The following is a 15,165-nucleotide window of genomic DNA, read 5'->3' as shown; positions in this document are numbered from 1 at the left end:
TGGGGGTGGTGGGAGACATGGGTGAGGGCCTGGTGGAGGCTGCCCCTGCACTGCTGGGGGGTGGGGTGGTGGGAGACATGGGTGCGGGCCTGGTGGAGGCTGCCCCTGCACTGCTGGGGGGTGGGGTGGTGTGAGACATGGGTGCGGGCCTGGTGGAGGCTGCCCCTGCACTGCTGGGGGGTGGGGTGGTGGGAGACATGGGTGGGGGCCTGGTGGAGGCTGCCCCTGCACTGCTGGGGGGTGGGGGTGGTGGGAGACATGGGTGGGGGCCTGGTGGTGGGTGCCCCTGCACTGCTGGGGGGTGGGGTGGTGGGAGACATGGGTGCGGGCCTGGTGGAGGCTGCCCCTGCACTGCTGGGGGGTGGGGTGGTGGGAGACATGGGTGGGGGCCTGGTGGAGGCTGCCCCTGCACTGCTGGGGGGTGGGGTGGTGGGAGACATGGGTGCGGGCCTGGTGGTGGGTGCCCCTGGTGGCTGGGGGGTGGGGGTGGTGGGAGACATGAGTGGGGGCCTGGTGGTGGGTGCCCCTGCACTGCTGGGGGTGGGGGTGGTGGGAGACATGGGTGGGGGCCTGGTGGAGGCTGCCCCTGCACTGCTGGGGGGTGGGGTGGTGGGAGACATGGGTGCGGGCCTGGTGGTGGGTGCCCCTGCACTGCTTGGGGGTGGGGGTGGTGGGAGACATGGGTGGGGGCCTGGTGGAGGCTGCCCCTGCACTGCTGGGGGGTGGGGTGGTGGGAGACATGGGTGCGGGCCTGGTGGTGGGTGCCCCTGGTGGCTGGGGGGTGGGGGTGGTGGAAGACATGAGTGGGGGCCTGGTGGTGGGTGCCCCTGGTGGCTGGGGGGTGGGGGTGATAGGGGACATAGGTGGGGGCCTGGTGGAGGGTGCCCCTGCACTGCTGGGGGGTGGGGGTGCAGGGGGACATGAGCAGGTGTGCAGGGTAGTCCCCTGTGGTGTGGGCGGCCTGCAGGGGCCGTGGAGGGTGTACAGGGTACACCTGTGAGGACCCACCCAGCCTAATCGCGTGTTTAACTTCCCACGCACCCCTGTAATACACGTACCCAGCCAAATTGCATGTGATAATTCCCGCGCACCCCTGTAATACACGTACCTGGCCAAATCGCGTGTGATTATTCCCGTGCACCCCTGTAATACACGTACCCAGCCAAATCGCGTGTAAAACTTCCCGTATACCCCTGTAATACACGTACCTAGCCAAATCGCGTGTGATAATTGCCGCGTACCCCTGTAATACACGTGCCCTGGCTAATCGCATGTAAAACTTCACGCGTACCCCTGTAATACACGTACCCTGGCCAATCGCGTGTTGAACTTCCCGCGTACCCCTGTAATACACGTACCCTGGCTAATCGCGTGTAAAACTTCCCGCGTACCCCTGATATGAACGTTACCCGCTTTGCGTTCCTTGTTTGGCAGCCCTGTAAACTGGTCCAAGGTTAGCGCAGCCCTTTGCGATGATTTTGCGATTTTGATGGCTTTTCCTTGCGTGAGGGCGTTCTTGGGGGCGTTACTGGCGCTGCTGCAGGGTCGCTGCGATACTCTGCGCCACGGCTGGTTTGGGAGCCTCGAATCCATGAATACGCTGTGCGCGGAAATCGGTTTTAGCGCACGTGCCTGGCGCAGACAATCGCACGCGGACACTCTGCGCCAGACGCTTGCGACACTTTTCTGCGAAATTCTATGAATTACCCTGTAAATCTGGTTTAATTCACTGAAATTGTTTAAATTCTAATGGGAGCCATTTTGTATGGTTGCAGACAAAAACTAGCAATGATTTGAGAGTAATAAGCAATGTGAAAACTTAAATTTGAGGTCGGGTACAATTGAAAGCTGTTTTACACGTGATAGATTTTGCCAAAACGAAAATCTGTGGCAAACATTTCCACACGCGGTAATCGTGATCGCGGGAGAACTATAAGGATTTGTAATGCTGTTAGTTCTATAGAAAGCTGAGAATATTAGCTACAAGCAGAGATTTGAATTCTGTTTCTAGCATAAAAAATGAAGAAGTTATGGACGTTTTAGTGGAGGTTGTTTTTCTGAGATAGGCGAAATAATGGGGAAAACAGAGAAGCGCTTTTAAAAGACAAACAAGATTTCTTTATACTATGGAATGACTATGAAGCAGCAAATACTACACGGAAGCACAGACACTAGGCCAGGGCGCCTCCGATCAGGGCGACTGCCTTCCGAGGAGCTTCCCTTCTTCAGATGAAATATTTCAGTGCAAGAATATTTAACAATACATTTACAGAATGAAGATAATAGGGATAGGAGAGAGTTCAGGCAATTCAAAAATATTTCTAGCAATGCAGTTCTGACTACAAGATAGGATGGATTTGGATAGGGATTACTATTACTATGGACAGTACATAGGCTAGTGACAATCCTATACTATGGATACTCACTACAAAGGTTTTGAATGGAACTGTCAGGGATCTGGTTCTGGGACAGACGGCTGGGAACACCGGACTAGACTGGATCATCGATCAGCAAGGTGCTCTGGACACCGCACAGTGGGACTGGACAGCAAGGCGCTCTGGTCTGCACGGCACAGCAGGACTGAACTGGATCTGCAATGGCTCTCTGTTCACTGCACAGCACGGCACAGGATTGGGCTTAATCTGCCCTTGTTGGTTATGAAGATAATTCTTTGGCAGGCAAGTAGTTACAGCACAGCCTGGTTGTTCCTTTTGTTTCCCCTTTAAGTTTGTGGGATGGGTTCTGGAATTTAAGGCCCAGCTGAAAGTGGTTCAGCTATGCAATGAGCCTTTCTGCTGGCAAAGTTTCTGTAGTCTGGAACAAGGAGTATGGATGTATCTCCTTCAGGGTGTTTGGCCAAAATCGGGATGGTGGGTGGATCTGTGTGTTTTTTCTAAGTCCTCAGCTGTCTCTATTTATGCATTTGATAAAGGGGTGTGCATGCTGAATTATCCTAAGCACACCCCCTAGGTAGGCTATTGGCTGGAATCCACTCTCTCCCTTGATTGGAGGAGAAAAAAGGGTGTCACCATGATGATGTGGTTTTATTGTTGAGAACATCCTCCCCTTGCCTTTTCAACATAAAATCTACTTTTGGTATAATACATATTTACATGTGTGCAATCTTTATAACCATAACATACATAGATCACATATTTTGTGGAGCAAATACTCTTCCAAGCCCCGTCGCTGTAGGATCTTGGGTCTGGATTTGACAGAATTTCGCACTTTTTGTCCGGGACACAATATCTAATTTATCCAAAATTTGTACACATGTGCGCATTGTATATGGGCATAAGCATGTGAAGTTTCATGCTTCTGACATAAATACATTTGCTGCAAAACCAGAATTTTCACTGTGCATTCCCAGAACATCACACAGAGTTCTGGCATCTCTTAAAAATGTGCACCCAAAAATCACGTTAACAATGCTGTTAATTCTATAATTTTTACAAATTTGCACAGTCATTTATCAGTCTTTTCAAAAATATGCTTTCTGTGCTTGTGAATCCACAAATGGTTGTCTGTCCCCACCTCCTTTTCCTCCTGGCAGCTCTGACAATCTCTGCCCCCCTTCCTTCTGGGAGAGGCCATTTGTGACACTTCACAATCTGCATATCCTTTCAGCCAGAGAAAGTCCATTGTCCCCTTCTGCTGCAGCCCAAGATCTCATCCACTGATGTAATTCTCACAAAGGTGTGATTTCCTGGCCTTGGTGGGAAGCAGAGGGAGATGCCTTTTGTTGGGGGAAGCTGTGGAACTGGTTTGGTGGCTTTGAGTTCAGCTTAAATTCAATGTCATCTTATTACATTTTTCTTGGTTTAAAACAAAACTTGCAATTTTCAAACAAGCAGCTAGAATTCCAGCTTCTAAACCATGGAATTTAAATAGTTACAACCTAGGTTCCTCTTAATAACAGGTCACTTATTTTTTAGACATTTGATTTCGATTGCACAAGTTTAAATCTTCTGATGCAAACTACTGACAGCTGTCATACAGGCGGCCGCAGGTACTGCGCCCATATTTTGACAGATTTCACAGGCAGGCACATTTTTGCTGTGAATATTTTGATGAGAGATTCCGCTTTTCATGACATTGTATGTTCATAATGATTTCTTAAATGAAGTGACAGGTAACACCCAGCAAGGATATTGGATGTTTTATGGTGTTTTGGACTGGCATTCTGTAGTTTCAGCAACCAAGAAAAAGGGATTTAAGAACAATTTCTGGGTTTCTTTCAGTAAAGCACTGCCTTTCATGCAGTTTCCATTTTTACTTGGCGGGCAGCCCAGTGTCATGTTTCAGCAGTGAGGTCTCAGTTCCACCACTGACAACAGGCAAGGTAGATTTGGCAGCCATCTTGACATGTTTCCAAGCGCAATTTCCATGGGTTTTGGCACGCCCAGGGGTTTTGCAGCCATTTGGATAATTCTGGCACCATCAGCACACAGTGATGTCGCAGGGCAGAGCAGAAGTGGGTCAATATATCCCACACCAGATTGTCTGGGTCATGGCCAAAGGCCATGCCTCAGATGATCTGGTTACTGCCCATGACCACGAAGGACTGACAATGGGGTTAAAGTGGGCATGGCCACCAGGGACTGGCAATATGGTGAAGTCTTTCAACATTGGGATATGTTTGAATGTTAGAATGGGAAACGAAATTCTGCCTGTGTCCACAGCCCGAAGTGCTACACATGATTGCATCAACAGATCGATGTGACTATCGCTGCACACACTCTGAGACAATGGTAATCAGCAGATAATTACCAAGCACGCCAAACCAGAGGCTATCCCTTAAAATCATTAACCACCCTTAATTGCAACCATAGTGGGACATGATATTGAGATTGGATGTCAGACTCATTTCCACAATCTCGCAACAATGACTGGCCCACAATCCACATGCCTTGAGAAAGATCCTAGAGTTGAATCACGTGTTGGCTGACTTCTAGCAATAAATATAGAATCATGAATAGTTTTGCAGACTGCTTCATTACGACAACAGTTACTTATTGAATAACCCATTGTTGAGGTGCACAGGGCTCACTCTTCTATTTGAAACCTAACACTTGAAGAAGGAAGGGTACCTTCAGAAAAGAACCCATCATCATAAGCAGGGTAATCTGTTAAAGTACTAGATGAAGCGCAGTGATCTACCCATTCTACCGCCCTGCAATTTCTTGATAATTGTGGACTCTAATTTGATTATTGGGTATGCAGAATGGCTGAACGCTAGGTTTGAATGGGAAGAAATATTCTGCTTGCGGCTACAGCCTGAAGTACTGTACTGAATTACAACAAACCTGCACAAGGAGCATCAGCAAGGACCTGGAAGCACGGTTTTGCAAATCTGCTTTGTGTTTTATTTTTCCAAAGTGCCCAAATCTAAGTACAAAAAATGTTGATATAAGTTTGGTGCATGGACAATGGCCCTGGCCCTCGACAAGGACGAAGGCCAACACTGATTTACTTATTGTGGTATGCGGCATTGCCGAAGCTCTTGGTTGAAATGGGAAAAAAATTCTTCTTGCAGCTGCAGCCCGGAGTACCCGACAGGATTGCAGCAATCTTGCGTGAGGAGCAGGACCTGAATGGATCCTTTTGCAAATCTGCCCTGTGTTTTATTTTGTTGAAAGTGTTGAAACGTAAGTACAAAAAATAGTAATATAACTTTTCTGCCGTGGGCATTGGCACAAAAAAAAGTGATATAAGTTTGGTGCATGGACAATGGGCCCGGCCCTCGGAAAAGACAAATGCCCAGTCTGATTCACTTATTTGGGCATGTGGCAAGCAGTAGTTTTAAATGGGAAAATAAATCTGCTTGCAGGTGCAAGCTGGAGTGCTGGACGGGATTGCAGCAACGTTAAGCAAGGAGCATCAGTAAGGATGGGAAAGGATGCTTTTAGAAATACGTCCTGTGCTTTACTTTTTTGGAATTGTCAAAACATAAGTACATAAAATAGTGATAAAACTTTTCTGCCGTGGGCAGAGGGCCTGGCCTCCGGCAAGGACAAATGTTTTCTCTGATTTGCATATTGGGGTATGCGCTGCTGATAACAACTCACATAAGTATGTGTTGCAAAAAATATTTTTTTTATAGGAGGTTTATAGTTCTTTCATATATGTTAACAGAGGAATTATTAATAACATATATACAGTGATGTAACGTTATGAAACATTTTCAATGATGAAAACCTATTCAATTGACAGAAAATACTTTGTTAAAGGGATCTAACAGTCAAGATATACCGCACCCTTTGGGGGACTCCTCTTCCCCAGCAGTTTGCTAGTGGCCTCCCACCTTGGCATCCATAGGCACTTTCCTCCTGGGCTCTCATGAGCACTTGTCCATCCATACTGCCCCTTTTATGCACGTCTGTTACTGCACAATGCATATGTGCATTTATAGGAGAACTATGTGCATTTTTTTGGAATAAGTATGGGAAATGTAGATGCAAAAGATGTGTAGAACATTGTTTAGTGGCAGTTGGCGGGTGGAGGTTTATGTGAATAGGCTATATGTATAGTTTTTTTAAGTGGTAGGTGGATACATGTGTGAATGGTTTAAAGCAAGCAATGAGTGAGTGTTACAAACATAACAGTAAAAAGAGTAGAAGGGCTGTTTTGTGCGATGGTGTGCATGTGCAATCTGGGTTTTCTAATAAGGTATGGACTAGACAGGGGAATGCAGAGACTGTGGCTAGTTATAAACGGAAATGGATTATGATGTGTATTGTATACTAGAGAGATGAATTCTGGCCAGAAATGTTTCTCTAGCATACAATTATCCATTATTTTCAGTTGCATACTAGAACATACTAATGGGAATGTTGGAGAATCTTATTGAATCTAACTACTTTAAATATTTCTCTAGTATACAATTGTCCATTATTTTCATTTGCATACTAGAAAATGCTAATGGGAATGTTGGAGAATCTTATTGAATCTAACTACTTTACTGAAAAATGTAAAGTAGATGGAGACTATAAGCTTATTTTTTTAGTTTGTTTTTTAACTGTGAAAGGTGGTTCCTAAAGGAACCTTGTTTTAATGTTTTTTTGTTGGTTTCTTTCTGCAGGAGAGGCCAGAATGTAATGTGTGGAAGGTAATCAGGGAAGGGGCAGCAACCACAGATATGGAGGGGCAGTTGGACAGAGGAAGATGTTGTGCGTGTGTTAAATCTAAGGTAGAAGGCAGTGTTTCTCATGCTCCTTGATTACAGCTTCAAAGGCACTTTGAAATGACTCCCCCTGCAGAATGGTGTGTTGCAGTATATACAGAGTACTGTTGTTTTAGAAAGATATGAAGCAACAGTCTCTTCTCGCTTACAAGGTAGCTGGTGGTATTTAGTGCCCCACACAAGTAGGCTGTGTGGTTATATCATTGGTTGAGGAAGATGATGTAGAGGAAGACAGCCTACTACTTCCTAAGAAAAGAACAGCCTTTCTGAGAGCATTGCAGTGGTTGGATTTGATGTGGTGGCGCATCAAAGTGGTCCCGTAGGATTACTGCCCAGGTTGTCACTTTAGTAGCTATAGCTTTTGGTACATTTCCAACAGTGGTAAAGAACTGCCAAACCCATGATTCTCTCTGGGTGCCAGAAGTAGGCACTTCTTCTACCTCATCTTCCTGGTCTTCTTGATTGTCATTTGAAGTATTTTGCTTCTTTTGTTGTGTAGGTGCTCCAGGTGGTGGTGGCTCTTGTGGAGGAGGAATGGCAGTAGCTGATACCATTTGTAAGATAAATAGCAGTTTTTTTTATATTCTTTCAATTATGTGCTGTGTGGTAGATTGTTAATGTATAATGAGTAAGAATAGGTGTAGGAGCTGTGTAAGGGTAAATTATGAGCCTCAAAGTTTTCTGATCAGTTGAAAATGCAGTTCCAAACTGTTCGCAAAGCATGGACTCGTTCACGAATTGTTGACATGTTCAGGAACACATCATTATGCCGCGAGCGTGGTCACGTGACACTGTCTGAATAGTCCACGATGACATCAGACGTTCGCGAACATCTGCAAACACAAAAACTGTGGTAAAAGTTGCAAAAAGTGTATAGAAGTGTTAAATATGATGCTAGAAGGTGGGGAATGGCAGAGGTGTTTTCATATATTTCTTTCTTTTATACTTGCAACCCCAGTTACAACAGTACAAGAGTAGGACGCTCCATCAACATACAGTCCACATTGTAAGCAAGTCATGAGGCATGTGGGGTAGCAACCTTGAAAGTCCTCATTCACATAAGGGGTGGAGGGGGACAAAACGGCTTTACCTTTGCATCGATACCCAAAAACAAGTGGTGCCAACGGCTAAACCGCAAACTTACTACCAGACAACCTATACCGCCTTGCCGTATATGGCAAGGGGGCATCAAACTTCAAGTGCACACGAGACAAATTCTCAGTTCTACTTATGCGAAGACATACATTCTGGGCCTTGCTTAACATGTAAATATGGCTTGCGCTATACTGCCAGCAGATTGAGGAAAGCAACACTCATGCAGTTCCAAACCATTCATCCGTTAGCCTCGTCAACTGGTTTGTCCATAGGAATGATTTTCAATAATGTTTCTGCCCCTTCCACATCCCAGAAGAGGTAATCCTTTCCATTCCAAGTCACCCTAAGTTTAGCCGGATGATGCAGGCCAGCTTTAACCCCGCGTCCCAGAAAGGATTTCTTCACGATATTGAGAGCTCTGCTTTTCTTATTGGTTGCTGGGGAAAGATCTGGAAAAAAGAGGATCTTATGATTTTGGAACTCCATCGTTCTCTCCACTGCTGCCAATGGCAGAGTTTTCAGGTGAAACTTTCTAAAATGGAGAAAAATATTGCTATATTGGGGTAAGTGTGATATTAGTAAGTTGTAGCAAATTAGGGTGAATTGGTAAAACCTATGAAATTCACTGAAAAAGCGTTCTTAAAGGGACCTTATGGTTAAGATGCACTAATACAAACCCATGAAATTCAATGAAAAAATGTTGTTAAACGGATGTTATGGTTAAGTTGCACTAATAAAAACCTATAAAATTCAAAGAAAAAATGTTGTTAAAGGGACGTTCTGGATACATGTAAACATTTTTAAAAAAATCTAAATAACATATTTGAGTGTCGTTGTTAATACAGGAACCTAATCTTGCATACACATAGGCAATAGTTGCAGCATGTACCAAAGTAGTACAATATGTTTTATCTGGTCATTTCCAATAGTAAACTAAAAAATGTTACCTTATGAAAGTTTTGCGTGAGGTTAAACAATGAATAAATAGCTAACAATTTCAAACTTACGAACACACTTGTGTTAGTACCAAAAATACATGTAAAAACCCAGAAAGCATACAAATTAGAGCCACATACAGGGAAATTAAAGTAAGGAAAAAAGCACCAAAAAATGACAATAACATTAAAGTTGATTATCATGTTGACACAATAATTGTGTTTGAGGCCTGCTTATTTTCCCATGTATGTGCATTATACTGTCAAATCAAACTCCATAGAAATATATATATAGCATATTCTCAATTTTAAAAATGTTCATTCTCAGTAAAAAGAAAAACTAGCCTAGCCATTTTAGTGAACAAAAACAAGTAGCACATCAGTGATGTCATCAATGGCATTTGTGTTATCATCTGTCTCGGGAGGATAGCTCAGCGGCAACGTGCTTGCCTTAGAAGCAAGACAACACAGAGCAACACAGGTTCGATCCCTGGGTCAGCACTTAGATATCATATCATATCTTTCATGTACTGGGTGTTTGGCTTAGCAGTGCACCATGGTGGCACAAGTTATGGTTGCTTGGCTTACCACAACTGGCGAATTTCTGGGGTTTTTCGGTTTTACTTGTAACCATAACGTCCCTTCAACAAAGTGTTTTCTTTGAAGATATATATAAAACCAAACAAAGAACAAAAACTGCTAAGGCAGGAGGACCGCACTCCAGGGTCAGTGAATGCCGAAAAATTGACAATAATCCAGAGTAAGATACACAGAAGTTTTAATGTGGAAAAACACAGCAAAGACAAGATACTGCAGGGACAAGGTTCTGAATGACGCATTTCGCGTTCACAGAGCGCTTGATCAGTAATATTACAAACAGAGTCCTTTTTACCATGTTGAAAACCAAGGCGAGTGAGACAGCCACGGTGTGATGTGCAGGCAGACATGTTGGAATAGAGTTAGAACATGAGTTACACATGGCAATTTTTGCAAATGATCGTATTTAAATGCAGACAAATACATGGGGGAGCAACAACTACCAAATATATGGGCAACGCATACATGAGAGCAACGCTGTACAAATCAATACAAATCAATAACAAATGCATGGACAGTATTGATAAAGTGCAAGTGCCAGCAGCCAAACGATGCCAATATAGCATAAAAAGTGCTACCACATTCAGCAGCATGAATATAAAGTGCTAGTGCAGGCACCTTCCAAAGCCCATGCGCTGTAATGAGCGAAACATGAGTCTATGGGCCTCATTACAACTGAGGCGGTAAGGGGTTAACGGCGCCGGTAAAGGTGCCGGCGCCGTTAACCCCGTACCACCTCATTACGAGGTTCTCTCGTGGGACCCGCTCTGGACGTCTGACCAGACGTCCTTTGCGGGTCCCGCGAGGGGACCAGCATGCTAACAATGGGCCCGTCATTAACGGGCACGTTGTTAGCATGCTCCCCATTCTCATTGAGCTCTATGGGGGCTCAAATGGGAATGGGTATTGTCCGGGTTCGTGGTCCCTGAATGGGGAAATACCGGGCCCTCCAAGGTTGGAATGGCCCAGTATTTCCCCATTCAACAACCACGGACCAGAATTAAGGGCATGGCTGCCTCCAAACTCATAAAGAGGCCCTATATCTGAAAGATGGAGGATTCAGAATAAAGTGCAAGTGTCAGCAATAATGCAAGAATGTTATACATGCATACATCATCATAAAGTGCACATAGCTGCCAAAGTCTTCAGAATAAAGTGCAAGTGCCAGCAACAATGTACACATTATATAAAGGCAAACATATATATATATATATATATATATATATATATATATATATATATATATATATATATATATATATATATATATATATATATAGTCACAGTACAGGAAGCGATCGATCTAGGCACACAGACTTACGCCCAACATTATTACAGGGGTTTGTCCGTTTCAGTTTATGGACGGCCATTGAGCCTACTCGGTCCTCATTCCTCCTTGACCTTCAGATACCAGGGAGGATCAGTCAGTGTAGGTCGATGACATTATATGGAAAGGCAAGCAGAAAGCCAGGCAAGAGCAGTACGATAAATGTAAAGCAATGCAGACTTCTGATATAAGAGAGGGGAGGGAGACGGGATAAAAATAAAACAGAACCAGTGGACCGATAAGACATTGCCTAAGTTCAGGTCACCAGGCGAGCTGTGAGGACAGGCAAAGAATATGTCCTCTGTGGTGATAGCAGGGTGTGAAAGATGGTGATGGTAGCCTGTACAGCAGAGGAAGCATTGCCCCGGAGCGACAGAGTGGCCAGGAACAGAGTCCCAGCAAAGAGACGGTGAATTCTGGAGAGGGCGCCTTGGAGGGAACATCAAACGGAAATTCTGAGAGACGGTCCTAAGCTGCTTTGGCCATGTTATGTATGGCCCACTCCCCAGAAACACACATGGGAGAATTGGTGCTTGGTGAAGATGATCAGAGATGTGGCACAAACCCAGTGGAAGAAGCATTGGTGGAAGAAGGCCCAAGGATGCGGCCCACACAAGAGAGAAGCGTACAAGGAAAGTGCCATGATTTTGGAATGAACTCTCTCTGTCCACTGTAAGAGACACACGTTTAGAGGGAGAGATGTGTGCTATAGACCGCTTGAGTCATGGCACACGCCCAGGTGACTTGGTGTGAGTGGGCTAGGCCACAGAAGATGAGCAGGAAAGCATGCGTGATGTTTAGGTGTGTATTTCTGAGGGAGGGGCGGCCAGAAGGGAGAGTGCACTGCCTCCAGTCCGCTTTTTGCACCACCTTTGTTCATGTGATCAAAGCTAGTAAATACATTTATTTGCCATTATGAGTGAGCGGTCCTCCTTGCATAGTCTGAAGGAGTGTGTGAGCGAAAGCCCATCACTAAAGCTAGTTTAACCCACTCCACTTATCCTCACGAAATGGAGGATCTTATTTTCATCTTTTTCTTGTCTTCTCAGTAATGGTGAATAGTGGTTATGTAGTATTCAATACTAAAGGAAGACTAAAAGACTGGAAACAAGCATGTGTTTAGCATTCTTTTAGAAATCGACTAGTATCAAGCATGCTGAATAGTCCTCATATATTATGCTGCTTAAAATGAGTACTATGGAATACTAAAAAAGACTAGCTATAGTCTTCGAATACTATAAAAAGACAAGTTAAACACTAAATGTAGTCTACGTCTTTGCTAACGGCCGTGGCAGGATTTAGGGCAAACAAGATTTTGTGTCTTTAAGGGCAAACAAGATTTTGTGTCTTTAATTCTAAAAACCTTGTTCTATTTAGCCGTTTATTTTGATCTAACTATGGGCTACACCTCATAAGGATGCAGTGGGCTTGCAAGGAGGACTGCACGTTTCTGAATCCACAGAGAATGCCATTAAAGATCTAGCATCAGACACTCTTTATAAAATACACGTGGGCGTGTTTTTCTGTTCTCATTGCACTTTCACACTGTCTTTATAATGGCATGGAAAGGTCACTCACCTGTGCGAAGCCTGATGACAATATCAATGATGTAGATAACATCGCAGATGTAGTCAAGCACGAGCCAGAGGATGGTATAGCCGGTCTGCAGGTCGCTGAAGCAAGCCCTGTGGAACAGATCCAGGAATGTAATTAACCCCACTTAACAGGAGGAGGACTGCATTCACGCTAGATAGATCTTTGGAAGCCAAGCCTCAGTGCTTTCTGGATACTCTACCCTGTATTAGACGTCGCAAGCCTGGAGTCGGATGGGGCCTAATTGAGCATATTTGGAGTCTTGGTTCTGTAAGGCCAGTTGTGCAAGCCTCCCTGGACTGGATACGTGCATCTATAAAGGCAGTCTGAGGCTGAAATCTTTCATTTGTGCTTGCTTTTATTGAGTCAGAAGTTCATATTAAGTTTCTGTATGTTTGACTGCCCACACATCATTATCCAAAGCTGGCAAGTGGTCCCGCATAACGTTTGACATTATCAACCAGTTTTTGCTTTTCAGCCAAAAGTGTGTTGCACTGGTAGATTTTTAAAACAATTATAAGTGTGGGCTTGTAAGCCTCATCTTCCAAAGTGCTGTTGACTAAAATCCAGTCCTGGCTGACGTTGTTACACGTGACACAGGGCCACTTGGCCACTATGTGGATTCACATGAAATATGCGGGGCTGCTCAGCCTTTGAGAAATAAATTAAACATGCACAATTTGTGAAAACCTTTTAAAAATATATTAAAAATTATAACAAACATGGATGGTCAAGTGCCCCTTCTGAAAGCTCGATGAGTTTGATAAGTCATTGATGATATATTGCAAAATGTTAGATTAAAAGCGTTTCTGTTTTTAAAAGATTGTCGATACTAATACCTAGATTCCATACTGTTAATCTTCATTAACCTATGACCACGGAATGTCTGCAAACCGATACAACATGGAATAATAGATTCGTATGCATTCTGATTGGAGATACTCTACCTCAGGCATGTCAATGGCCTTTTTCACATCAAGCATATGCACCTCTTCATCAAGGGGGGAAAGATCAGGAGGTAAGGTGGTAGAATGAGCTATTGGGATACAATTAAACCAAGAGGCCACCTAGACCAGAACCCCAGATCCAACATGAGAATGATCTGGTCAGGGAAATTTCTAAGCAAGGGGACAGCTGCCAACATTGAACCCAGCTCCTCCGATCATTATGGCCAAAGTGCACACCACCAGGAAAGAGTGCTGACAAAGACAATAGCTTAAGCAACAGGGGGTCAAAACAGGGATTCTGTAGAGACAATAACACAAATGGAAGGTCCCAAATGGGAACCAAGTATTAACTTCTGGTTTCAAGATGCTGTGTAAACGTCTCCATGGAATCAAAACCTCTGCATGTGAGTCAGACAGCTTTAAGTTTGCCCTCTGCACCCTGAGGGTAGCCGGCTAAAGGCCTAGATCAAATACCTATTATCAAAACTGAGGTTTTCTTTATGTCCCACACTTAGAAAGAAGTCCGCTGGTGATCACCGGACTTGAGGGAGGACCACCAAGCCTTAGAGATAAACAGAGTCTCTGCAGGCCAACCCTTTCAATATCCACACCAATAGGCAAAGACAATAGTAATTATGTGCTGGTAGGAGGTCTCAGAGGCCACTTTGAAAAAAACTAAGAAACCAAGCACGATGAACGACCATCCACGTGAGGGAGGGAAATCACTCACAACTGACTGCTTCAAGGAGTCTCTCCTCCTCAACACCTAGTCCATCACGATGCACCCCGCACCACCTGACTCGCTAGGCGCTGTCTGCCCCTCTCCGCCAGACACCCTGTACAGCAGTACAGGGTGTCTGGCAGCAGTACCCCTCCTTTGTACTCCTCTGTAACCTACCCTCCACTGTATATCTGTTCTGTTGTTACTTCTGTAAAGTGCTTTGTTGTCTATCTGTATAGTTGTATACCTAAGTAAAGCACTCTGTTGCTTCTCGAAGGTAGGCCCACGCTCAATAAATACAATAATAATATTATTAATAATAATAATAATAATAATAATAATAATAATAATCAGGCAATCCTCTGCAAAACAGGCCTGCCACTGTCACTTAGGAGCTAGCTCTCCTCAACTCAGAGATACACCTTGCAATGAGGATGACATGTGGAATAGCTTACAGAGGTAGGTCTGGCAATGGCAGTTATAAACATCCACTTCTGAAGCCCCCTCTACCTGAAATTGAGTGCACAACTGAGGGGGCCAAACCTATTGCAGGTACTCGCAAACCTATTGCATTGTTCTACAATAACCCCATGTCATAGAGAGTTATGATTGAAACATGTGGCACAGCCAGTCTGCCATTGAATTATTAACTTCTCAACTGAGATAGATAGAGGCAGTGTGACAACAGATTTAGCTCTTACAAAACACCCAGTCGACCAGGTCCGACTTTGCTTCATTATGCACACATTTGCCACTTTATTGTTTTT

General features: G+C 44.4%; 1 protein-coding gene across 1 annotated transcript in view; it reads right to left on the bottom strand.

Moving 5' to 3' along the window:
* CNGA2 (cyclic nucleotide gated channel subunit alpha 2) overlaps window positions 1-15,165 on the bottom strand; it is a 379,775-nt gene that overhangs the window by 134,692 nt on the left and 229,918 nt on the right. The window contains exon 5 of the mRNA XM_069613057.1: window positions 12,716-12,822. Coding sequence (XP_069469158.1) covers window positions 12,716-12,822 — 107 coding nt within the window. The remainder of the gene's footprint in view (window positions 1-12,715; window positions 12,823-15,165) is intronic.

Source organism: Ambystoma mexicanum, chromosome 5p, assembly GCF_040938575.1.
Source record: "Ambystoma mexicanum isolate Mex_15411 chromosome 5p, UKY_AmexF1_1, whole genome shotgun sequence".
Lineage (NCBI taxonomy): Eukaryota > Metazoa > Chordata > Amphibia > Caudata > Ambystomatidae > Ambystoma > Ambystoma mexicanum.
The sequence above is the reverse complement of the archived record's forward strand: the minus strand, read 5'-3'. Positions and strand labels throughout refer to the sequence as shown.